Here is a 26,025-nt window from a genome sequence, read left to right as displayed (position 1 = left end):
TTTAAATAAAAAGAAACTGTATAATTTTCAATAGTCAATAGACCAAATGCTATATGTATGTTTAATATTGTACATTGTCCCTTAGAAATACAGGAATTTACAATACTAGTTCAATACAATTTTTGTATTTTTTCAGGGTTTGATTATCTATGTACTGTACATGTACAGTACATGCTGCAGAGACTACTGACTGGCTCTTCCACTGCTCCTCAATGCTTAAGTATTTGCACTCATAGAGATTTACATTAGTGATATGATCTAAACAGCAGCGCACAGATGAAAGGCACAATCCTTCTGAGAAGTGCAAACCCTGACCTGCTACATGCATCAAACTAATTTTCATTAGAGTCTGATTCCATACCAGTGACTAATGTGTCTTAAGATACTTTGAAGTTGGTATAGATGGTGAAGCCTTCCAGGGCTGCTGAGTTGTCCAACAGACAATGTTCCCACTTACACGTTGCATGAGTGAATGAATCTTATAAACAAAACCCATTCCGTTTCTTTCCAATGAATTATCAGAAGCGCACTATAACTCACACGGACCACCAATCCTCCATTTATGTATCAATGCATGTAAGTTACGTAAATATAATGAAAAATAGTGAATTTGCTTCCAATATTATAGGTTTATTGTAAATATATACTCCTTATTCATACCTGTACAAAGTCTGCTGGTCCCATGCAAAACATTTGTATCAAAACTTTATTAAGTAGAACCAGTTCTGGTGTAACATATGCCATGCTTTTGAATTTTTTTTTTTTTTTTTTTTTAAAGTTCGGTTGTAACACACATTATCATTCCAGGCATCCAGATTTCCTCTTTCATGCGGGTTTACAATGAGCTGCTCGTCTGCTCCTGCAAGACATTTCCAAGTATCCCAAATCATGCTCAACCATTCACGGGGGGGAAATGTTTGACATTTCAGCCAATAGCTGCTCACTTTGCTACATAATTCAGTGTAAGACAGGTATATGGTCATAAAAAGCAAGCAAAACTTCAGCAACATAACATGTTTTGGTGGTGATCAGTAATGTTGTCATTGCTTAAAGCACATTTTAAAGAACAAATAATATTAGTGGCTGGGATTGGAAACATTAAATTAAAGGGTTGGTTCGCCTAATTTACAAATAAATCTTACTCACTTCTAGTAGAACAGTATGTAGACATGCAAAGGTTTTGGAAGCCATTTCTGAGATTTCTGCCTCCACCCCTATGAATGTGAAAGTAATTTTGCATGTGGCACTCAAAGCATTATATGAAATTCAATTTAAAATATTTTGACAGCAACCAGCAACCAGCATTGCAGTCACTCTGGACAATCCACACATCTCACTGTGGACAAGTTTCATTGGCACTACCATCTTCCAAAGAAATAAAACCATATAAAAACTCTACCTACAGCTTGTTAGGTGGACTATCCAGAGCAATAGCTCCAAAACTGTGGGGCAGGACTCCTTGGGAGAGGCACATAAGACTAAGGCAAAAGCACAGAAGACTAGCCTTTTTTACAACTTGCCAAACACAAGTGTGACTAATAACATTAACTGTTGCATTGCATGACATTTTTTCGGCTCCTTAAGGGGAGTCTGGAAACGACTGATCCAGAGTAACAGGAAATAGATGTTGCACTTTTTAAATGTAATTTTTAAATGTTGTGAGTACCACAACTAAATTCCATTCCCCTACTATGCACTGGGATGGAGGCAGAAATATCATAGATGAGATGGCTAGGTATAAAGAGGGCAATAAAAGAATACTTTTCAGCCTGGTGTTAAGTTATTGTCCGACAGAACAGCTGCAACTGAGCTGAACAAAATATATATGGAGCATTCAGGATTACAATTTACAAATGTAACATTGTCCAAAACATTGAGCGAACATTATGTATTTTGCATCAAATCTGACTATTAAAAACAAACAACGGACAAAACAATGGAATAAGTCGGATTCACAGTTCTCTCTCTCTCTGTAACATACATTATTATGATCCCCTCATTGTAAAGGCATGACAACGATCTCACCCATTGAATTCAGTACAAAGTCTGTTCACTTCCTTCTAAAGCATTGCTGCCCCATTGACAGGGACATGTCACTTAGGAGTAGTATTTTATGCAACCATCTAGCATATAATTAGGCTACAATGCGGTTTTGTTTGTTACATATCAAAGCTAATTTCATCAGAAAACACTGCTGCTACTCTATGCTTTGCTGCTCATTTTTTATTAAGTGTCCCTTAACTTAAGTAGTTTTGTCTTAATTGTTCTTTTGTAATAAGTTTTTAACATTTGTAAGACACTGACCTCTTAAGACACTGAAGAGATGAAAACTGAAGACAGCTTAATGGAGCATGAATAAAAGTGTGTGTCCTAATTTAAAGTATCACTTTATTGGAGCTATAAATGCAAAAATTAGTTACTTTCAATAGATAAAAAAGGAAATCCAATCACATAAAGAGAAGAGGGATGTTTGCTCACTTGAAAGGATGAGTGATGGGGGAAAAAAACTGGCTGCTTGTATACTGTATGTATAATCCACCTAAACATCAAACATCAAAAGACAACTCACAGTCATCACTGGGAAACTTGAGCTTCATAAGTCAAAATGATCGATGTAAAACCACTAAGAATGCAACTAAGAGAGATCAAAACTACATGCAAGCAAACACCAAGCAAACGGCAGCTAACGCACAAGAAAAACACATAAAAAACCATGCAAGCACAGAATGAAAAAGGTTTATTGAACTAACTTAGGAATGTAATTAAACTTTTGAGTGAAATGAATGAAAGACAAAACTAAATTACAAATGAGGACCACCAACAAACACACTGTGGATGCAAAACCTACAACCTGGTTTTAGTACTAGCCTTCAGTATTCTTTCTACATTAGAGTAAAGCACAACTGTTTCTTTAAAAGAGACCAAAAGATGAGCCATGGGGAGGTGAAAAATCTATTGGGAATTTGTATAGTGACATTTATAAAAGGAGTAATCCATTCTATTAGAGCTTATCCATTCTTTCAGTCCAATGCTTTGCTGTGACAGAGTTCTGCTCAGTGCTCAGACAGCAGCTCAACTGTATCCGAATCAAGATACAGTTTATTTACAGCTGCAGGCTCCCTCACTTCACAAAAGCAACTGCAGTTTGTTCACAAAAAAAAGAACAACAAAAATAAAACAGCAGTTCAGTTTTGATTTGTGAGCATCTACACAACCCGGACAACAGCTGGAAAAAATATATAAAGTTGCTTGATAATTGGATCTTCTGCCAGGTCAGCTCTGGCAGTTTGAAAACTGGCTCACATTTCTTTAAGCGGACCTAGGTTTTATTTCTTTTTCCTTCATCAGATCCGTCTGAATGCTGCTTGGCTCACTCCACTTTGCTGTAGTCTTCTACGTGGCCCAGCACCTTCTTCCTCTGTCGTATCATGTGGAAGTAAAGCTGGGGGAAGACTGGAGGAGGGGGCGGAGGAAGATCAAAATGTTACTAATAGACTAGTGACATTAATTAACACTAATAGAGAGTTTTACATCACACTAAAACAGCAGCAGCATCAACAAGGGAGGCAGTTTCCTTCTTTTTTACACTCAGTAACCACTTTATAAGGTACACCTGTACAATCTAATGCTTGATTCTTGTGATTAAGATTTACCATTTATGAGTAAGGAAGTTATAATTCAAGAAAATCTCTCCAATTTCAATTTTTTTGGTATATGCATTTAACTTTTGTTGAAGCACAACATCGCTGCCTGTTTATTGTCACTACAAAAGAGGGAAAATCTGCTTGGTTACTTACGGGGAATGTAGGAGATCATGATGAGGATGAGGAAAGTGTAGTAGTCGAAAGAGAAGTTGTACTTGTTGGGGAGAGTGACCGAGTACAGGCCGGTCTTCTGCACGTACGGCAGCGCTGCGTAGATAGTCAGCAGTTCCCCAGTCACTCCCATGGGATACAGCACAAAGAAAAAAGTGTACCTGCAGCAGGGGGTTAATGGAAGAGAAGGCAGGAGAAAGAAATAATAAATCTTACACGTTTTTTATTATTTGTTGTTTTTGCGACATGAGGGGCGGGCAGTAAAGCCGATATACACAGCAAAACACTAAGGGAGATATGCGTTTTATGGATTTGGCTTTTTACTGTTACTTCCTGCCTGTTAACCAGTCCAGCTTTAAACGTTTAGCCATTGTTACTGATAGGCCAACAGCAACTTCTGTTTTTCACTAAAACAAACCAATTTTCCTGCTCAGAAGACATGGGTGAGGAACACAGGGCTACAAACCAAATGATGAAGAAAGTGGTCTAAAGACCAAATTTTATTTTTATTTTTCATGTTAATGTTTTTTTAACATACATGGATCAGAAGAGAACACATACCAAAAACATGTTTTATCTCTAAAGAGCAATGTTTGAGAATGTGCACAGGCTCTAACACAAGTAATTCACTTCAATCACCTAAAACAAATTGCTGAGCTTAAAAGCTGAGTCATCCATGGAAGGACATGTCAACACCTTAACTATGCATTCCAGTAAATACACGGTGCCCGTTCCTACTTCTGACAGAGAAACTTTTAAAGTACTAGTTAAAAGGCGGCATTCTCAAAATTAAATCCCCAAATTTGTACTGCAGCTGTTGGGAGAAAGTGGAGCAAACCGCTGAGACACATCATATGTCATGATGTTCATTACACCAAAACTCTAAATAGACTATGCAATAATAATAATAATAATAATAATAATAATAATAATAATAATAATAATGATGATGATAATATCAGGCAATACCATGTGCTTCTTAACAAGAACACGTTCAAGAGCAAATCAAAATGAAATCCCAGTGCCTCGACATGCTTCTGAATTTTGAGTCATAGAGCTGTTGAAGCATCAGGCCTGTTAGGCAGGAAGAAGAGAAAGCTCGCAATTATGAGAGATGCACTGAACTCTTTCTTCTGCAGAGTTGATCAAAATTGAGGAGAGAAAATAAAACGTTGGGAGTTCACTAGCACACCGAACCCAGCGTCTCTTCTGATCCTTCCTTCACCGAATCATCCACAGATGCACAACCAATTTGTCTGCCTCTCAGGGTGCAATTCAAACTGAAAGTCGAATACCAATATAGCAATGGTCTCATTTGTTACCTAGCAACAAAGACTGCGGGGAGAGACGCACTTAACAACTGTTGCCTTGGTTGAAGTTGCAGATGAATCCCATTAGGTAGAAATGAAGGTGTAGAGTTTTATGGTGGAAAGGGCTGGATTTTCTTGGATGAGTTTTTTTTTTAATGGGTAAACGTAAGTGTTTGGAGCAATGCCTTTAAAGAGAGGTGTGGTTTTGCAATATTATTACTTTCACTTGCAACAGTGTCACATTCATAAACCTCCTGAACCTTGTCACTGTTAATAGTGTCTATAAAAAGAGTCAGATATCTGTTTTGGGTTTTAAATTATGAATATATATATGAACAGTAGCATAACAAATTACCTTTGGCAAAAAAATTATTACTCCAGCAATTAATTACTTTTAAGAAAGAAAATAAGAAATGTGTAATTACTGATTGTTCTGTAACAAGTCAGTGAATCTACATCATATTTCACTGATTTAATGCAAAATTCCCTATATTATTTCTTATGAAAATAATCTAAAAATTAAAAATAAAAGAAAAGAAACAATTGCTGGTTCAAACTTTCTAAATGTGAGGTTTTGCTGCTCTTCTTTTTCATATTTCATTGTAAATTCAACATCTCAGGGGTTTCGGACTATGTACTAAGTACTTAGTACTAAGTACTTTGAAGAAGTTACCTCGGGCTCAAGAAAGTTTAGTTTATGACATGCCACTACTTTTTGGAATGTCATAAACTAAACTTAATCAATCCATCAATAGTGAAAATAATCATTAGTGTCAGGCCTAATACGGTATAAATACGATACAATCATGACTTTACATAAGAAAATATCTGATCAAGAAGTTACCAAAACAAAGAATCTGACCAAACGTTGCAACTTAAAATTTGTCAATACTCAGTCCAACGGACATACAGTACAGTAATTCAAGTATTTAATAAGTATCCAACGAGTTTTGAGGCTTGACCCAGTTCTTACCGAATTACCTAATTTTGCAACGATTGTTCATCCATGTTTTTCAGCGGGTAGAATAAAATATAAATCTCCTGGAAGTCACCTGCTCCGACAACACTGAGGTTGATTTTCTTACCTTGCCCATTTGATGAGGTACGGCAGGTGATTGAGTAGGCTGAAGGTGTAGAAAGAGTAGCGGATGATCTCTGTGACAGTCCAGGCTGAGACAAACAGCAGCACACTGTCCTCACTCTGCACCTGCACAATTACACACAAACGATGATGGGAGGAGGAGAGGAACAGACGGGCTCGCATCATGCTGCAGTTGTTAATCTGCTGTAGGCTAATCTAGATTTGACACCACAGAACCATGCAGTTTGTTTCAGATGCTTAGAGATCAAAACACACTGCAGGCGGATGGTCACCATCCTCAGATATTAGGTTAAAACCAATGCATATATGATGTTAAAACATCTTATCACACACTCACAATCTAAATACAGTTTTCACACGCATTGATCAAAAAGAAAAGACATCTTGAGAGAAAAGCAGATTGCAGCTTCATACAATGGACACACACAAAAACATGATACAATTGTTATTCACTACAACAAAAGTCAGCCGATTTATTCCTGCAACCCTACAGCAAAACCATCCGACGTTACTTACACATTTACTCCTCCCAGATCTAATAACAAGGCAAACATCAACGGGTCACTTTTGGATAGGACACCTTTTACATTGCTGTGTCATTCATACCGAGTCTATTACACAGACTGTTTTATACAGGACTGATTTATGTGTGGGAGTCCAAAAACAGACTGAAACTCGTCGTACCTCCCTGACGCTGTGTGTGACGGCCCAGGTGAGGAAGACCCGGGACATAACCTGGAATCCAGTCAAGACCACAGAGGACGGTACGATTCCTAAGAAAAAGAGACAAAGGACAAATACCTATATGTAAGAATACAAGGAAGGAAGCACTGGTAGTCACTCACATTGAACACATTTGAATAAACTGTATATGTGTGAATCTAATCTTGGTTAATTAACAAAAAGCTTACTTGCTGGGAAGACCTGGGAAGTGGTGATGGGCTTTTTTGGTATTTTCGGACAGTTTAGTTTTAACAATCAATTAGAATGGAAGAATAATTACAAGGTTACAGCCTATATAAGCCTATAGCAGGGCTAAGTGTTGCCCTGTTCTGCACACTGGATGAGTATTGGGTCTGCAAACAACCTTAAGCCTCTTTTTGTTGTTTTTGGCATTTTCTGTTTTGATGTTTTTTGGGTATTTGTTATGCTTTTTTCCTATGTTGTTATCTATAATTGTACAGCACTTTGGGACAGTGGTGACTGTTTGTAAATGTGCTATAGAAATAAACTTTGACCTTTGACCTTGACCTCTTTTCAAACATGCACTGCAAAACTATTGCAATTCACTTCTCCTTGGAATCAGCTCTACCTACATCTAGCGACTCCAACTGGTCCAGAACGCAACCACCCGACTCATCACCCACACCAATTCCTGGCACCACATCCCTCCAGTCTTAAAACAACTCCACTGGCTTCCCATCTCCCACCGGATCACCTACAAAATCTCAGTCCTCACCTACAAAGCCCTCCACCATCTTGCACCCTCATACCTCACTGACTTCCTCTCCCCCTACCAACCCTCACCTCCACCACAGCCCGTCTCCTCTCCATCCCCAAGTCCAACCTCCCACAGTTTTGGGGACAGTGCCTTCTCCGGGGAAGCTCCCAGGATCTGGAACTACCTCCCCCAAGACATCTGTGACTGAATTCCTCACAATCTTCCAGTCCCGCCTCAATACCCATCTCTCCACCTCTGCCTATCTGTAGCCCCACGCCTCCCTTCCTTTTCACCTGTGCCTGAACCTTTTTTTGTTTTGTGTTGTTTTGTGTTGTTTTCTTTTGTTTAACCTTGTTTTGTTTTCTACCTTGCTATGGCGAGCGACTTTGGGTCCCTGAAAAGTGCTATACAAATTCAATTTATTATTGTTAATAATTATCTAGACAGTGGCGGCTGGAGAAAGAATTAAAACAGAAATTGTCCAAAAAAAACCTGAAAATACTTTGTTCATTACTGAATACACTGGACAACATATTGATAGCAAATGATTAATTATTGTGTGAGCCCTAAGATACACACAAAAATACAGTACGAATGTTGATGCAGTGTCTTAACTGACCAGTAGAGACGAACATAGAGCTGTGTGTGTGTGTGTGTGTGTGTGGGTGTGGTGTGTGTGTGTGTGTGTGTGTGTGTGGTGTGTGTGTGTGTGTGGTGTGGTGTGTGTGTGTGTGTGTTAGTGGACAGCAGCCGCAGGGAGCCTAGATAAACCTTCAATAATCCTAGATAATGAAGAGAATGGACTGTGAACCGCGGCGAGGCAGCCAGGCGAGAGCCAGCCAGGCGAGAGCCAGCAGCTCCTCTGCTCGCTCTTTGGCAAACACTTCAAATAGCAAAAGCTTGTGTTTGCCGTCTGAGATACAAATGCAATCTAACGAGTGGCAATTACAATGTGACCAGTGAAATTTATAATTTCAGATATAAACCACTGATATCTGACTTGTCACAGTGACCTGGGATATCTGCAAACCCATTTGGACCGGTCAAAAGAACTTTTAAGATACCTGTAATGACAACACTGATGTTGTCATTCAGCTCTTTAAACATACCAAATGATAAGTGGAGAACTTAAATCTGCAAACCAGGGAACTGGATAGCAGTGGCTTCCCAAAAAATTAGAAAAAGCAACAAATTGGTAAGACTTTTATTGAGGACTTTGTGTTTGTAAAAGTACTTCTGACCATCATTAATTTAAATTTTAGATGGTGATCAAATAAATTAACAAAAAAAAACAGCTCCATGTTTTAAATTGTCATCTATACGTATGTCTACATTCTTCCTAATTAGTTATTAACTGCAGTTCAGACATTTTCATTTAAAACTTGTGAAAGTATTTTGAATTTGAATTGAATTTAAAATGAAGATAGGTGGAATTCACATCTCAAGAAAATCAAAACCTTGGTAGATATGTTTAGATTAGTGGTTTCATACAACCAAATTTCTGAAGTACTAAAATGTAATTATAGACCTCTTTAATGAACATTTTGACAAGTGAAATTTCAGTGCGAGATACAGAACCACACGTATGATGGTAAAGTAGTTTGTGACACTCTGTCTGAAGGGACCGAGCGGCGGAGGAGAGACTCACCTACAGCACAGTGCAGTATCTGTGAGAGGAAAAGAGAAAATTACTCAACATGCTCATGATACCACTCATTTTAAACTGTACAAAAACATATGTAGGGCCTGCTTAGGGTTCATTCTTTAACTTCTTTTTAATGCTGTAAAATCATGCTCACTTTCATTTGAATGTGCGCAGCTCGATAACACAAAACCTGATTTAGAATTTCTACAAAATGTGTTTTGTGGGTGTCAATAAACAATTAACACTGTTAAGAACTAAACACCACAGTGTTCATTCATGAATGGAAAATACTGATTTTAAAGAAACAATATTTTTTCCTTTAGTTTGGAATCTCACAAAAAGTCATAAAATAATATAAAAATACTTCTTTGGTTCTGTATGTTTAACACAGTGTGTGGTCTGGCATGTTGGGTTACCACGCTGGTGTGTTATAGAAGACATACCAAACACTGTTCAGATAGCAGGCATGTGAAAATCATCTAGACCTGAATGACAGACAGCTTTTATTGACTTGATGATTTTTGTAGCAGTTGAAACAGGCCGGGGAATAACAGTAAACCGATTTCTGGCAGATTCGTTTATCCATTAGACAACCAAAATCCTCACAGGGATTGTCCATACATCAGTCACTCCAGATACTTGTAGATGTATCTGTTATCATCAACAATGCTGCAAAATCATTAAAACAAAATACTTACTGTATATAATAAAAAACAAAAACAAAGGGTTAGCTGAATGCTAAAAAACATTATTAGCAAATGAATCAAACTCTAATATCCGCATATAAATTGGATGTTGTGATATATGCATACTGTATTTAATCAAATATATTGTGATATTTGTTTTGGTCTATATATTGCCCAGCCCTTTGTGCTCATCTGACCTCCAGAAGAGCTCCAGTCTGAAAGAACTTCAGAGGCTTCTCTATGGAGTAGTACAGGCCGTGGTAGCTTCCTCTGGCCAGGTAAGCTCTGACCAGACCCACGGCTATCACCAGCCACCTGCAGAGCACAGGAGAGCAATCACACAACTGACATCGCAACAATGGAAAACTAGCAGGGATCGACCGATACTGGTTCTTCAAGGCCGACATCAATACCGATACTGATAATTAGCAGCTAATGAAACTGATAACAGACGTTTGGAGCCGATATGCTTCTACAGTGAAAATGAAAAATTAGGATTTTGGCCAACACAAAACTTTGTTCAAATGCTTTAAGCAATTAGTTAATACATTTGAAAGTTGGAACATAATACACAGGAAAAGGTGTGAAAAGCGTCATCTTTTCTTCTTTTTGTCTGGGTGGGTGGTGACGACGGGGGGGGGGGGGGGGGGTTATGTTCATGTTTCCAGTAGCATGTTTTGTTAATCCTAAAAAAATATATTGAGAGAATATTGAGAATTATAATATACTAATTACCATTTCCTATTGGGAACATTTTCGGTTGTACTCTAATTGTATTAATGATTTAATACATGATGCTCTAATTAATGCTCTATTTAATGATGATGCTCTAATTTGCATAATTTCAATATAAGCATATATATATATATATATATATATATATATATAAACATTTTTTTTTACATAACATATGTGGCAAGGCTCCCTATAATTTGTTCTTTAATAGATGTGATAAAAATACATATTGGGGGCAGTATATTTTACAGTTGAAGAAGAAAATGTATTACCAAAGATGATAGTAAAAGTAATTACAAACAAGAAACAAACAATATACTGTTTAAACCTGTATTAAGAAAAATGAAATGTTTGATAACCTAATATTGGTCAATTTTATCAACCATTCCTCTATCTATCTATCTATCTATCTATCTATCTATCTATCTATCTATCTATATATATATATATATATATATGACTTAATTTCTATGGACCTTAGTCTGCTAACTGGATTGGTAGTCATAATAAAAAATATTGTTTTATTGTTGTGTAAATATTAAAAACTAGGTGTAAAGGTTATTGCCTGATAAGGGTTTCAGCCCATACAATCAAATCAAGTAAAAAACATTATCATGCAATGTAATGCATTACACCATTCAGAATTAGCTTTGCCCCCATCAACATGGAGGTCAAAGGTCAACTGCCGACCACGTGGAGGTACAAGCTGTCAGCGTAGAGGAGGCCCGAGCAGCGCCGAAGTTTCAGTTCACACTTTGGTTCCCCAGACTGAATTTGTATCCATTAGGCAGTGAAGAATATCAATATCTGGGCCATTTGGGCAGAAACTCTTATGGCTGAATGCAGACTCTGCATTTGAACAGCGAAGGCGTGTGTCTGCGTGTGGCAGCCTAACATGTAACACAAAGCAGGGCCTGTGTGGCCTCTCAATACGGAGGCATTCACAATGTGGCTGAACTGGTTGGGACAGTCAGCAAACACACCATTCAATTGTGCAACAGTCTAAAAACCAGCGCAATAAAAGACACGCAGAGAGAGTGCAAAGACATTTCTTTTTAAATTTACAGCAAATATCTGTGCCAGGGAACCGAGGTTTTAAAATGAATATCTAGTGTACTTCAAATCTAGTTTAATACAAATATAACTGGAATCATTCACAACACAAAATATGTAATATAATGCAAACTATCCACCAGAAACGTTACACTACCTAGATTCTAATGAGACAACAAAAATCTCTGCTGTTAAGGACACCAAAATCATTGATATTAACATGAGTTCAAGGGACAATTTGATTACGTTAGTACAAGAAAACTACTCCATGCTTCCTTATCATGCTGCAAGTACGTTTTCTACAGCTCTCTATAAAACTGTCCTCCCTCAAAAACACTTTCTGAAAACTGCAACCGATTCAAAACCTTGCCCCAGTCTTCTATTCTATATCTACTTAAGAAACATCAACGTACAATTTTTTATATAGATGTTCTCCAAGCATGTATTTGCATATACAAGAGACAATTCTGATGGGACAATGTGCCAGATAATGGACAAACAAATTCACCTTTAACGTGCTTGTCCCACTAGCAATGTTCAGTGATACAGGTGGATTTTAACTAGGGCTGCAATTGTCATTAATTCTAAATATTGATTTACATGTTTTCAATTAACAGGTGCATTCTTTCTATGAAATGTTCAAAAAAAAAATCCTATCACAATTTCTGAAAGCCGAAGATAGCAGCATTCTGTCTTAAAAAAACTCAAAGATTAGAGATTTAAATTATTATACTATACTGATGATAAAACAGCAAAAAGCAGCATACCTCATTCGAGGTGTCAGTTATTAACTGAACCGGACATTTTTACTTAATTGTTGCCAATTGAGTTTATTCATTTATCAACTAATACTTGATCGGTTAATTGTACATTGTTTTAGTTCTAACTTTTTATTTATTTAAATTCCATTGTAATTAAAGTCCCACAGAACATTTTTAATAAAAAGGGGTTTCAGTTTTCAAATTCTTTTTTTTGTTTTTGTTTTTTTACACATTAATCAAACAATAGAAGTCTCCTATTTTAGGCAAAGGTAACGAATAAGCTCTTAGCTGGCTCTTTTTCATTGCTATTTCATATGTAGGTCATTTTTTTTTTTTTTTTTACTTTTGTTTTTGTTTTTTGTTTGGTTTTGAATAAAAGTCAAATTCAGTCGTTGCCCTGCAAAAATACTATGACAATCCAAGATTAAAACCAACAACTTTCTGGTGTAAAACAAAAACAAACATACAAAAGACAATAATCCATCTGTCTTAATATTTCTGTATTATACGCGGTGGCGAGCAGTCAGTCCCAACCATAGACCGTTAGTCCATGGTCCCAACCAGAGGTCTCAACTAACGTGCACGCGAGGTGGATGTCTGTTGCACGCGAGGTGGATGTCTGTTGCTCGTGAACGTTAATCTGCATTAGCCGTTGGACGTTGAGGAAGCAAACTCAAAGTTATAATTACAGAACACAGCTAGCATGCTAGCAGCGTTTCCGATAGTAAACACCTGAAATTTGCTGCAGGTTAATAATCCAAAAATAGCTCTGTAATATAACAGAAAAACCTTGCTCCAATTTGTCTGGCTCAACGCACGCGCGCACACACACACACGCGACACACACACACACACACACACACACACACACACACACACACACACACACACACACACACACACACAGCAGCAGCATTAGCACGAGGAACCGCTACATACCCCGCTGTCATAACAACGTTGTAAATGACCAGGTAGGCCGTGGCCAGGGCCCCGGGTCCCTTCTTCTTCCTCGCGGCCACGTCGCCGTGGGCCGCCTTGCTGGTCCCCGGAGCAGCTGCCGACATGACTGCAACGCGCAACGGGCTTCTGGTCCTGGAAGACGGTGGCTGTCAGACTCACCTCGAACAGGGGCCAGACCCGGAAGTGTCGTCCTGAAGCGAGAGAATGAACTCCTTCGTATTTCCGCCTTCGCTTTGAGACACCTTAAACCTTATTTATTCATGTAAGGTCTTTGTTTAGACCATTCCTTTTTGCGTTAATCACATCTAGGTGATCTCTCCTTCGGATGTCCGCAGACTTTTGACCACAAACCAGCTCTTGCTGACGTTGGACTCTTTGTCGGTTCCTCTGATTGCGTGAGGCGTGCTTTGATAGGCGCGCCCCCTATTGCGCGCCCAAGACTATGACAGGGGTTTCCCAAAATATGGCCAGGGTTAAAACACCTGCCACTAGGCTCCAGATTCTCAGGGGCACCACAGTACAGTAAGCCGAAATAAGAGGGCCCCTCTGCATTTTTATTTTTTAAACCTGATCCAGTGGCCCTGTCATGTTGAGGGGTCCCCTGTAAGTCCTAGTTTTAATACTTTCATTATATGAAATTACTAACTAAATGTATGTGTAATCAATTTAAGATCAAATGAAGCAGCCTTGTCTAGTCTACTGTGTGCACTGTATCTGTATACTGTCTTATAACTGTGGCATTTTGATCTTCAGGGAAAACATAGTCTATGTTTGCCTGTCTTTCTTGTGTTTACTTGTTTGTTTGTTTTTTTGCTGTTGTTGTTGAGAATGCTACTGTAACAAAGGAATTTCCCCGCTGTGGGATGAATAAAGTATTATCTTATCTTATCTTATCTTATCACCTTACATATATCTCATAATAATAGAAATAAGCCGGAGGTGTCCAGATGGCTACAACCCAAGCAGACCATGTGTGTGTACTCAGATGCCAATGACGTGAATCGTCAGTCCCAGGTAACAATAAATAGAAACCAAAACAATATATAAAACAGTCAAGAAAAAGTATAGAAACTTAACAATCAAAATTAAATGTATAAAAAGGATTCAGGATTTTTCCCCTGATAATTGCATCTGTTGTGGATATCATAGAGGTAAACATATAATAAGAAAGTCAGATGTTTTAAATGGGAATGGTATGATACAGATTTTCTTTTTTTTAGCTTGATACAGACTAGAACTCACTAGGCTTTGTTAAAAATGTGTCTCTTGTAAGTCCCCCAACTTTATCAAAGTGCAGTACTGCACTTCAGCATCCAGATAAAAATAGTCAAACATAATATTTGGTGTCAAATCATTTACAATGAGTGTCTTTTCCTTCTTGCTTCAAAACGTGTAACACATTATCAGTTGCATTGAGGTCAAGCGCTGATAGTCAGCAACATGATAGTCATGATAGCTGATAGATAGTCGTTGTGTAGGGCTACAATCGATAGTAAGGCTACAATAGTCACAGTGTTGAGCCAATATGGATGTAAACCCCTCAATGTAAACCTGAATAATAATCAAAATCAGAATCAGAATCAGCTTTGTTCGCCAGGTATGAGGACACATACGAGGATTTTTTCTTTGGAGCATTGTTGCTCATAATGTGCTTACACACAAAACAAAACAAAACAACCAAAACAAAAAATATACTCACTAATATATACACACTCTAAACAGAACAATATAGAGGCATGAGTGCAATGAAGAGATCAGTAAAATTATTTAAAATGTGGAGCATAGTGCAAAGGGTACTGGGATAGATTGTATTATGTTATTATATTAGAATATGAACAGTATGAACATTATGAACAGTTCTGAAATAGAAAATGAGAACGATGAATGAATAACAAACAAGAGAGATGTGAGAATGGGAATGAGTAAATAGTAAATAATAAGTGAGATATGAGAATGAAAATGATGTATAAATACTAAATAAGTGGAATAATATGTGGAACCAGTGACCAGGTGCTGTAGAGACCGTGTTACTGGGTTATTGGCCAGAACTGAACCTGACACTGTGGGTCAGTAGTCAGCTGTTCATCAGAGAGATGGCTTGTGGGTAGAAACTGTTCCTGAGTCTGTTGGTTTTGGCGAGCAGTGCTCTGTAGCGCCCCCCAGAGGGCAGAAGCTGGAACAGGTTATGTCAGCACTTTAGTCGTATTATCAAATACAATGTTCAAACCAATACTTTGCGACTGTCCTGGACATAATGAACATGAAGTCCTATGCGCTCACGTTCCTCTTTTCTCCACCAGCTGTCAGTGTTTCACTGAATGTCACCAACATGGAAGACACTGGACGTGTAAACAGAGGTGGTAAATCAAGTGCCTAATTGTGTGGAACATTTTCATGAATTAATGTCAACTTGCTGTGCTTTAACTAATTTAAATAAATACTATTTAAACGCACTAAACATTTTCAACTAAAAAATAATAATAAAAAATATAAATATAATATAAAATCTACTACACTTGCCCACTAAAAACGGTTCAGGCATTATTCAAGGCAGCCAAGTGTCCGGAAGAGCAACTGGTGCGGGTTTAATGGACAAGGAAGAGATATTTGTTTAGGTTTAGTCTGAAGATCACGCATACTCTTCTTTTGTCAAATAGTCTGGCTCTTTTTATATCGTCAGTATGCCTTTGTTTGCCCAAAATCCATTTGACCAAGATGTCGGTAAGCCACGCGCGTTTCTTCGGTGTTTCAGTGTGTCCGAGCTAACGAAAACGATAGGGCCAACAACACTTGAAGCTAACGCTAGCTTAGCTTCTTTAGTTCGCTGTAGCGTTATAAGTTAATTTAGCATGGCAGGTTTTGGTAGCGACAACAACAACACACTTTTTTAGAGACCTCCTTACTGTGTAGGTTAGCTAACTGGTTGTCAACCACTTCCATTTAGGTTATCGATCAGTTTAATTGCTAGCATAACCGACTGTTTGGTCACTAACTTTGAGTCTGACTCATGACTGGCTGACGTTCAACGTCACCTGATCCAAACTCCGGTCATATTGGTTATATCGATCGATTATTTCTGTATTTGCCATGCAACAGGATTAGGGTAACAAATAACGATCTTTTTAAATCTCCATGTATGTGTTGATTTTCTTTCGATTAAGCGACTACTGAGCTCAATCCAAGTCAATTCGTCACTGCTCCTTGTCTTTTTTTTCTTCCTTTTTTAATTTATGAATGAGATGTCTTTGACGTTAAGTATTTGTGAAGGACACTTTTTTATTTTATTGATCTAACAATTAATTGAGAAAATAATCTGCAGATGAATATGATCATTAGTTTACTGCCCAAATGAAAATGTTTGTTTCGCAATTCATTTTCTATTTATATTATGCTAATCATCTAATTGTTTAAGCTGAAATTAAGATTCTTTGCTAAATTGAGTCAGTTTAATTATAATGTGTTGGTCATGTGTGTTGTAGATATCTCTTTTCTCATAGTCGTGTTATGTAAAATGCCATGCAAATGTCTGTGGTCATCACCCTTCTCGGCCCCTGCAACACCAGAGAGCTTTTATGGCCAGACAATAATGAATGTCCTGTTACACTTAACTGAGGGTTAAACTGTCAGGATGACTGTGACAGAGGTTTATATGAGTTGGAAATGTGCATTTGTGTTGTTTTGAACGTATTACAAAACAGCAGTGGGGTCACTGGCCACCTGACAAATAGACAACCCCTCTACCATCATGACCGTTAATACACTTGTGTCCAGTCCAAATATGTGGCAGTTCAATGCTTGCTATTCATAACACTTGCCCACTGCATGTGGCACAGCTTTGATGTCCGTGAAGATGTATGCTCACTGGACTTTATGCACTGTATCCCTGTTTGCCACATTTTCAGAGAAGTCAACCAATGAAAACAACACAACAGATGACTGGGGGCTCATTATGGACATCTGTGATAAGATTGGAACAACACCCAATGGGTAAGCTGGGAAAGGGAATTTTCCTTTTTTGAATGATCGGAGCTCATTAGCATGTGGTTGAGATAGCTCCTTATTTAGGTACAGGACATTTGTATGATTCTTTGAATATAAAAACCAGTTATCAGGACCTGTGCAAGAGCATCTCTAGTGTAAGGACATTGTGATCTTAAGTAGCCTAATTATTGTACTAGCACAAAATTATTTTCTGTTCTCTTGTCTTGTGTTTCAGACCAAAGGACAGCTTGAGATCCATTATGAAGAGAGTCAACCACAAAGTGCCTCATGTTGCCATGCAGGCCCTCAATGTGAGTTGGTCACATCTTTGGTAGACAATCCCAAGAAATCAACTGCACATGACATTAATTCTTCCCCAGCAAACAGTGTAGCATTGTCATAGTTACGGCCATCGTTAGTAAAAGCATCCCCTTTTTTCTGTTCAAAAGCTTTTGCCAATTTTACATTAAAAAGTAATAACATGTATATATTCGATCTAAGATCAATAGATTTAGGTAGGGTCAAACTGCTCTGTCGTATTTGTGAGAAATGAGTTTTCACCAATGCAATTTAGCTTCAGTTGAGCTGTAATTGATTTAATGTTCCCATTGTTAAAGCCATACAGGAAAGTTGAACATTTTATATTGGGAGGATGAGAAATATGAGCGCTGTTACTCTGTCTGAGGCATCAAGAGCTAATGGCTTTCTCTATATTTAGAGCTCTGTCTTCAGTTATTCAGATAATTAAAGCCTATTGTCATTAAAACCATTCATAATTACAAAAGCCTCACCTGCTATTAATACATAATTTGACCATTTCAGTATTGTAAGTGGTAGGAAAAAAAGGTTTCCCTTTAATATAACATACTGTATACCAGCTGCTAAATCTTGTTTTTACAATTTTGAATCTCTTTCAGTTGCTGGGTGCATGTGTGTCAAACTGCGGCAAAATATTCCACTTGGAAATCTGCTCAAGGGAGTTTGCCAGTGAAGTTCGGAGTGTGCTGGGCAGGGTATTTGAACTTTTCTCCTCACTACTCCCATTTTATACCCATATTTGTCTGTCATCTCTTTGTATCCTCTTGACCAGTGTCATTCTCACACATGTACTCCCTCACCTTCTCAAGAAGGCTAACTGAAGTATCACAGACTCATAACTATGTTCTTACAACTACGGATGCACAATATGAGAGAAATATGCGATATCCAATAACGTTGTTGAATATCGCAATAACAATGTGACTTGCGATAAATAAACAGATGTAAACGTCTACTCAGATCTGCATTTCTGGTGCTTTCAGTATTCTTCTAAAATACAGCAAATTGCTTGTTGAATTCAAAACAAATGAAAGGAAATCACATCCAACATTTTTTCATGGAACAAATTGAATTGAACATAAAAGGCGCTGCTAAATAAAGAGTGAGTTACGTTTTCATGTGCCGTTTTCTCCTGATATTTTCTTTCACAATGTGTATAATGCGCCAGTTGATATTGCAATGGTGATTTAAAAAATAAAAACTACAATAATTAAAGAATCTCTCATATTGTGCAGACCTGCTTACAACCATCTGGTGCTTAACTCTGTTCAAGCCCTGTTTGTCTTCTTCTGTGCATAAAAACACAGGAGAGAGCAACACAACTCTTTGTTTGCATTTCCTTTAAAGGCCCACCCTAAGGTGTGTGAAAAGCTAAAGGCTCTAATGGTGGAGTGGGCAGAAGACTTCCAGAAGGATCCACAACTGAGCCTGGTCAGTGCCACCATCAAGACTCTGAAAGAGGAAGGCATCACCTTCCCCTCCACATCCTCACAGGTATGTTTACAGCATAATGTATGCGATCATTTTGTGACCATACACAAAGCAAGGTGCAAATTAAATGCCGTCTTGTTTTCATCAGGGTGATATCTTTTTTTCCTCCAGTTTCTTTGAATACAATCCATAATTTAGTCACACAGCTTTACTAGAAAAAAAAATACAAAAAAATGTTCAAAATTAATTCTGTATATTCCACGTTCTTTCAACCCCAATTTCTTCCATCTTGGTTGTACATTAGATAGCCTGAAGTAAGTAAACCAACTGTTGACACAAGATCAACACTGAAATCATCACATTATTTTCAAAAACATCCACTGACAGTTTACAACACTGTCCTCAATCTGGTCTCTCATTAAAAAGAGATTTTTTTTTTATCCACAGCCATATTTAGCAGCAGTTTGTAATATTCAGTTGCATCCCAATTATTTTAAAGGTGCTCTAAGCAATGTTGGGTGACGTTACTTCTTGTTGACGTTCAAAGTATTTTCAAACAAAACGAGACCAGCTTGCCCCTCCCTCCTCCTCATCCTGTCCCCTCCCCCTCCCTTCTGGGCTTCCGCGCACTAATAAGACACACACACACACACACACACACAGAATGTCAAAGGTGTGTTGTTTTGGATTCTCGGCATGGGGCTGTTGCCAGAAGACAAGTTAGTTTCAAAAGATGCTGGAGGCAGCAAAAAAACACTGCTGGCTTATCTATTTATTTAAACATGGCGGGTTTGTTCAGGACACACCCGTCTGTCGCTAGCAACGATGAGTCAGTGATTAGTGAAGACTCTCACCAACCAATCAGTAGTCTGCAGGTTTTCACGTCACCTTTTGGTATCTCCTTAGCTCGCTTGGAACCACGACTGAGGTGGTACTAAAAAAAAGTACCTGTTAGCGGGTACCAGGGACTATTTTTTTGTAATGGAAAACCAAAAAAGATGAGTAGAGTTGAGGCGCGTGAGGGGTGGCGGGGGATCTTTTATCATTTATTAGGGTTGTGAATCACCAGAGGCCTTACGTTACAATATCATCACGATACAGACAAACTGACCAACACATTACGAACACATTACCACGTAGTATATAATTAAAAATCTATACTATATTTTTGTATCAATATAGTTTTGCCACGGGAAATATTGTGAGACTATGCTGTATGGATTTTTCCCCCACCCCTAGTATATGTGTTGGTCAGTTTATATGCTTGACAATCTCATTTTGCAGCAATAAAAGTGAAATGGGATAAACAGACCGAGAAATTTATCTTTTTAGACAAAACATGTTGACACACCTGACAATTGGGGACATAATAGGAAGTTGAGAAAGGGTAATAAATTGCAATTCATATATATATATTGCAATGGGTTTAAAATTGCAATAATATTGTATCGTGACATAAGTGTTGTGATGATATTGTATCGTGAGGCCTCTGGTGATTCCCAGCCCTAAAAGATAATGGCTGCTGGGGTTTTGTCTCAAGGCTAAAGCCACAGCTCTGACCAACATGTAGTACCCAACATGAACTCCAGGGGGCATTACAGTCACTGGAAATCCATTTGTCATCTTGTGGGCCCTCATTTATCAACCTAACGTAGAAACCAGCTCAGATATGAGCCCAGAAATCCTCTTACGACAGGCTTCACGTGTGATTCATGAAACGTTCGTATCACACCAATCAGAGCGTAAGAATGGTCGTACATTGATAACTGCAACGGTGTACCCATGTGTGTATGTGTGCACTGTTGTCCCGGCTCATAGAGGTCTTCTAAAAGATCCAGATCTGCCATTGCCAATAAGTGTTCAACTCATGACTTATCCTTCTCCTGTTACATGCTGCACTGCAAGTCCATACTGACTCAAACTTGCGTACACAAGTTCAGACCAGACGTGAGATTTTATCAAAACATACGCTCATGTTAGAACTGATAAATGCCTTCCTTTGCGTAGGAATCTGTACGCCCGTCTTACGCCTGTTTTAGGTCATATGAACGTTTCATAAATGAGGGCCCTGGTCTTGTGCTACTACTAGTTCCATTGCTACACTAACAGTCTGTATAGGCACACACAGACTTGACCTCATCTTTATGTATTGTCCACAGGGGTCCACCACTAAGGTCAGCACACCTGCTGTGAGCAAAGTATCGGATGATGACAACCTTGCCAAAGGTAAAGTGAGCGCCATCACACACCTCTACAGCTCTGCACACACCTTTTATCATTAGTGCACCTCATCTGTTCTAAGCATCATTTTCTGCAACACATGCATATCTTCTGTTGTATTATTAATTTGTACCAATATTCTCAGAAATATACTACTTTTTTTATCATGATTATCGGCTGGATTTTCTGCTCCCATGCATCCAAAGGATATTTGTTGACTTCGTTTAGGGCTGAAACTAACGATTATTTTCATAGTCGATTAATCTGTATTTATTTTCTCCTTTTAATTGATTAGTTATTTGGTCTTTGAAATGGTGTGATTAATTTAAGTTTGTATTGGTTTTTAACTTACCAATAATCTATTGATCTGTGTAGCTCTACCTGCGTTATTGATTAGATTTGAGCAATCTTCTGAGAGCTGAGAGAAATTCACACAACCAATTACACAAACACGCTGTAAATACAAAAACGATGCAAAAGAGAAAAGCACACAATCCCCCGACAGTTTCTGTATTTGCAGCGCGTTTCTGTGTTTGGTTGTGTTGTATGTATTTGTAGAGCGTTTGCTAAATGCTGCGAATGTGTTGTCAAATTTATGAAGATGTTTTCTTAATTGGCTTGTGTTTTGTCTATTTGCCTGTGTTTCATTAAGTTGCAGTGTGTTTGCCCCTGTCAGCCACCGTTGTTTGTATTCTAAAAAAAAATATATATATATATCCCTCTGCCTGCTCAAAGAGCGTGTGTTGGACATTTGATTTGAACATATTCTCATTTCCACTTCTCTTCTTCCCATATAAACCTCCACCTCTCCCAGCCATTGAGCTGTCCTTGCAGGAGCAGAAGCAGCAGGTGGAGACACGGCCCCTGGCCTTGACTTCTGACCCCCCAAACTACACCAACGGTAGTGGGGGGGAGGAGGCCCGGAAGGTGCGGGCGCTGTACGACTTTGAAGCGGCTGAAGATAATGAGCTGACCTTCAAAGCTGGGGAACTTATTCTGGTTTTGGATGACAGGTAATGTTTCATAACGCTTTCAATCCTGAATCAGTTCAACTTTATCCTTAAAATATCAATTTCAGTGTTTGGTGTTGCAGACTTCTTAATCCAATCAATTTATGCATTAAATGCAACTCCAAGTGCATCATCAGTGATAACAATAAAACAATAAAACACCTGTGCAAAAACTCCTATGTGTGAAATGCCTTAGGGTTTGTTGAACGTGTTCTTAAAGAGGCACACTGAAGTATGCCTCCAAATCCAAATGATGTCACAGAATTTTTTAATTTACACATATACTGTATGTGTTTAACTTTGTCCATTATTTGAACCTGCAAATTGTAAGTTAAATGTGTGTATATAGTGACCATAATGTGTGTGTATAAATATAATATTTTTTGGGATGGAAATGGCAGGCAAACAGGCGTTCAGCCGTGAAATGTATTCATTTATGTTATTGTTTGCTTAAAAGAGCCATCATTTTATATAAGTACATATTAATAGGGGGGCAAAGTTTGTTCCACAACAAAAAGTAAAGTAAGCAACACACCTGAAGACTCAGTAGGACACCATAAGCTGAGAATTCATTTTTTATTTAAGCCAACACTTTTACATAGAGATGGTCCTCACCGGTCTGAAACTCAGTCGGACACTCAGTATGGCTCACTATTGAAAGCTCATCCATTGATGTTTTTCAAATTTCATGATTTTGTTTATAGTGATCCCAACTGGTGGAAAGGAGAGAACCACAGAGGAGTGGGACTTTTTCCTTCCAACTTTGTCACAAATAATTTGAATGCTGAGCCAGAGACAGGTTAGTCTTTCTATTGAATCTGAAAGTGAAAATTGTACTGAAGCCCCTTCAGCACAATGGCCTTTGTTTTTACCTTTTAGAAAGCATACCAGCCTCTATGCTCCTCAGCTGTGTGATTTAAACTGGAGCAAATTAGTCTCAGAACTGCTAATTGAACTCCCCTTTTTCTCCACAGTGGCTTTTGTTGAAAGGCCAACCAGTCCTGAAGAGACAAGCCTGGAAACCAAAGTTGAGCCTGAGCCCGTCTTCATTGACGAGGTACCACCACATCCCCCGTGCCCAATCCCAAACCCAAATCCCCTCTCAATCAAACTGCCAACCCAACCCGACTTTCTTCCTTCCGCAGGGCAAGATGGACAGAACACAGGCGCTGCTGCAGAATGCAGATCCTGCAGATCCGGCTCCTGACTCTGCAGAGCTGATCCAGCTGGAGGGTATAAACCTTAATGCTGGTGTAAATCTACTGCAGACAGTCTGAGCAACAGTGTTGGTTTCTAACTCTTTCATTTCTGTTCCCCTCCCTAACTGTAAATGTCTTAACAGGTGCATGTGAACAGATGAACCCGATGATTGATGAGAAGCTACAGGAGATTGACAGGTGGAGTGTTATTGGACGTCTTAAATTTATCAGAATTATTATTACCGATGCGTTAAAGGTCGAGCTCGGTGTCTGAGATGATCTAAGATCCATTCAGCTACTATGGCGTTTAGGCTAAAGATGGCAATGATGTGCCTCAGCTATGAAGACTTTCAAAGAAAATCTTTAGTCTTTGAAATCTTGGACTGTTCTACAAATAAAATAAAAAGATTCTTATCAAAAAAATGTCTCTCTCTCTCTATGTTGCAGGAAACACTCAGAGTTGTCGGAGCTAAATTTGAAAGTTATGGAGGCCCTGGAGCTTTACAACAAGCTAATGAACGAGGCTCCAATCTACTCGGCCTACTCCAAGATGCAGACACAGTATGCTCCAGCCGGCTCAGCTGTAGCCATGCAGGTCAGAAAAATGCACTCAAGTTGTCCTCTGTGCTGCCCAAAGTCTCACTGTAACAATGGTTTAATCTTGTGTTTACCATTTGAAATTTAATTTATGCAGCGCTGCCTCATAGAACTCTGGTACTACTAGCCTGTCTAAATCAATCAGTCAATCAATTAATCATTATCAAAACAGCAGCACACAACCAAATGAAAAGGGCACAAGACAAAGAACAAAATAACAAATACCTAGCTCATCCCGCTTTATAACTATACACTTTAAGACTGGATTCCTAGTGGCTGGCTCATGTATTACTGTCTACACATGACAGGGGGTTTATGTCATATGGAAAGTATTTGAGTTTGGATGTAAAGGTCTCCAAAGAGTTGGCTTCTTCATTAGCAAGAGGAATATGGTTCAAAGTGTATTTGTAATTCTACAGAGTATCTCCACTCTAAATGACAAGCCACATATGTACACGATTGTGAATTGCGGTGGATAAATGAATGGGCTTAAGTTATTATTAATTTCTCTAAAATGAATGCAGTGAAATGCATGGTTGGACAACTTCAGATCCAATAATTTTACGTTGGTCGGTGTACTGTGGGGGGGGGGGGGGGGATACATTTTTCAGTTTGGCTTAAGTTCAATATTCATTGTTTAACAGATAAAACATGTCATGGGGATTATAACGTGAGACACCATCAAAGCTGCTCTGTGTTCTATACATTTATCACAAAATCTAAAGTTAGAACAATAAAAAACAATTCCAATAAAAATAACCGTACTTTTTTGTAAACTGAAATGTCTGATCTGCCTCAGTTCGACAGCAGCATCTACATATTGCACCTCTACCATCACGTTAAATAAAGTAGTACAAAATAAATGAAAAATCCACTGAAAATAGGACATTTCTGTAAATAATCTGTGACATTATTCCAACACTTATCTAATGAAAAAGTGTAATAATAGAAGAGGAATAACAAATCTTTAACCAAGTGTTACACCAAACATTCAACTAAATATTGCACATTGATTAATTGCGGTTTTGAATTGAAAACGTTTAATCGCTGGCGACTCAAGTCAATTAAAAAGGAAGTCGTACATAATTTAAGGATGGGTTCAGTCAGAGGCTGGTTCACAGTTCAGAACGCTAAAGGCTGGAGAGGTTTTCTGTGTTCGACCAGGTACATTTGCAGAGACTGTATGTTAACTCCCAATGTGCCCACCCACGAACCACTTGCATAATTGAACATCGGCATTTAGTAGACTCCCATTCTATCGATCTCTAGATGTGATGGAAAATCATTCAGAGCAGGCACATGATTATATTTTTATTACATTTTAGTCTCCATATTTTTGTTTTCACATCCTACACTCGTGTGTTATATTTGGCCAGCAGAGCACTTGGATTTTTTGCTTCTTCCACTCGTCTCGATAGCTTGACATTCAGTCAGCTTTTTCCCTCCTTAGAGAATTGGAGGCTGCCAGGGTTTTCTTGGCAGTGGCTGTTTTCTCTGCAATGATTGATGTCACTGTCTCTCCCCCATGATTTAGAAAAATGTCCACTGCACTGGGCAGGCCCACACCAGAGTGCTGCTCTATTTATTTTATTTTCCCATTTATTTTCATTGTACTGTAACATTCTTTACATGGTTGTTGTTGCACCTGCAGAGACAAAGATGTAGTTTTACATAATCACTTAAAGTTAAAGAGACTAAAATTCTGATACTATTCATAGCAACACGACCCGAATTACTGTAATAGTCCTGTACTTTATATAA

At 38.3% G+C, this 26,025-nt stretch overlaps 2 protein-coding genes across 2 annotated transcripts; one reads left to right on the top strand and one right to left on the bottom strand.

Moving 5' to 3' along the window:
- Positions 1–692: 692 nt before the first annotated feature.
- On the bottom strand, positions 693–13,750 carry LOC116684800 (very-long-chain (3R)-3-hydroxyacyl-CoA dehydratase 2). Its single transcript, XM_032510229.1, has 7 exons — positions 13,488–13,750; positions 10,197–10,314; positions 9,317–9,335; positions 6,912–7,000; positions 6,211–6,332; positions 3,798–3,976; positions 693–3,453 (listed from the first exon to the last, which is right to left on the bottom strand). Exons 1-7 carry the CDS (start codon positions 13,610–13,612, stop codon positions 3,371–3,373), a joined length of 735 nt encoding a protein of 244 aa, XP_032366120.1. The 5' UTR covers positions 13,613–13,750; the 3' UTR covers positions 693–3,370.
- Positions 13,751–16,046: 2,296 nt separating this feature from the next.
- LOC116684814 (signal transducing adapter molecule 2) lies at positions 16,047–24,311 on the top strand (the record flags this gene model as incomplete). Its single annotated transcript, XM_032510247.1, has 12 exons — positions 16,047–16,229; positions 17,411–17,495; positions 17,725–17,800; positions 18,407–18,502; positions 19,155–19,301; positions 21,398–21,464; positions 22,273–22,471; positions 23,173–23,267; positions 23,443–23,525; positions 23,614–23,701; positions 23,811–23,865; positions 24,115–24,311. Coding segments are annotated over exons 1-12 (1,228 nt in total), but the record flags the coding sequence as incomplete, so codon positions are not given.
- Between the last annotated feature and the right edge of the window lie 1,714 nt (positions 24,312–26,025).

Source organism: Etheostoma spectabile, unplaced genomic scaffold, assembly GCF_008692095.1.
Source record: "Etheostoma spectabile isolate EspeVRDwgs_2016 unplaced genomic scaffold, UIUC_Espe_1.0 scaffold00569331, whole genome shotgun sequence".
NCBI lineage: Eukaryota > Metazoa > Chordata > Actinopteri > Perciformes > Percidae > Etheostoma > Etheostoma spectabile.
The sequence above is the reverse complement of the archived record's forward strand: the minus strand, read 5'-3'. Positions and strand labels throughout refer to the sequence as shown.

What these genes read in the sequence shown, in the direction of transcription:
- LOC116684800 (XM_032510229.1), bottom strand. Translation starts at nt 13,612, where the DNA reads ATGTCGGCAGCTGCTCCGGGGACCAGCAAGGCGGCCCACGGCGACGTG. An exon ending in AACGTTGTTATGACAGCGGG is followed by an intron (nt 10,315 to 13,487) that starts GTATGTAGCGGT and finishes TGTGCTCTGCAG; the next exon opens with GTGGCTGGTGATAGCCGTGG. An exon ending in CATGATCTCCTACATTCCCC is followed by an intron (nt 3,454 to 3,797) that starts GTAAGTAACCAA and finishes CCCCTCCTCCAG; the next exon opens with TCTTCCCCCAGCTTTACTTC.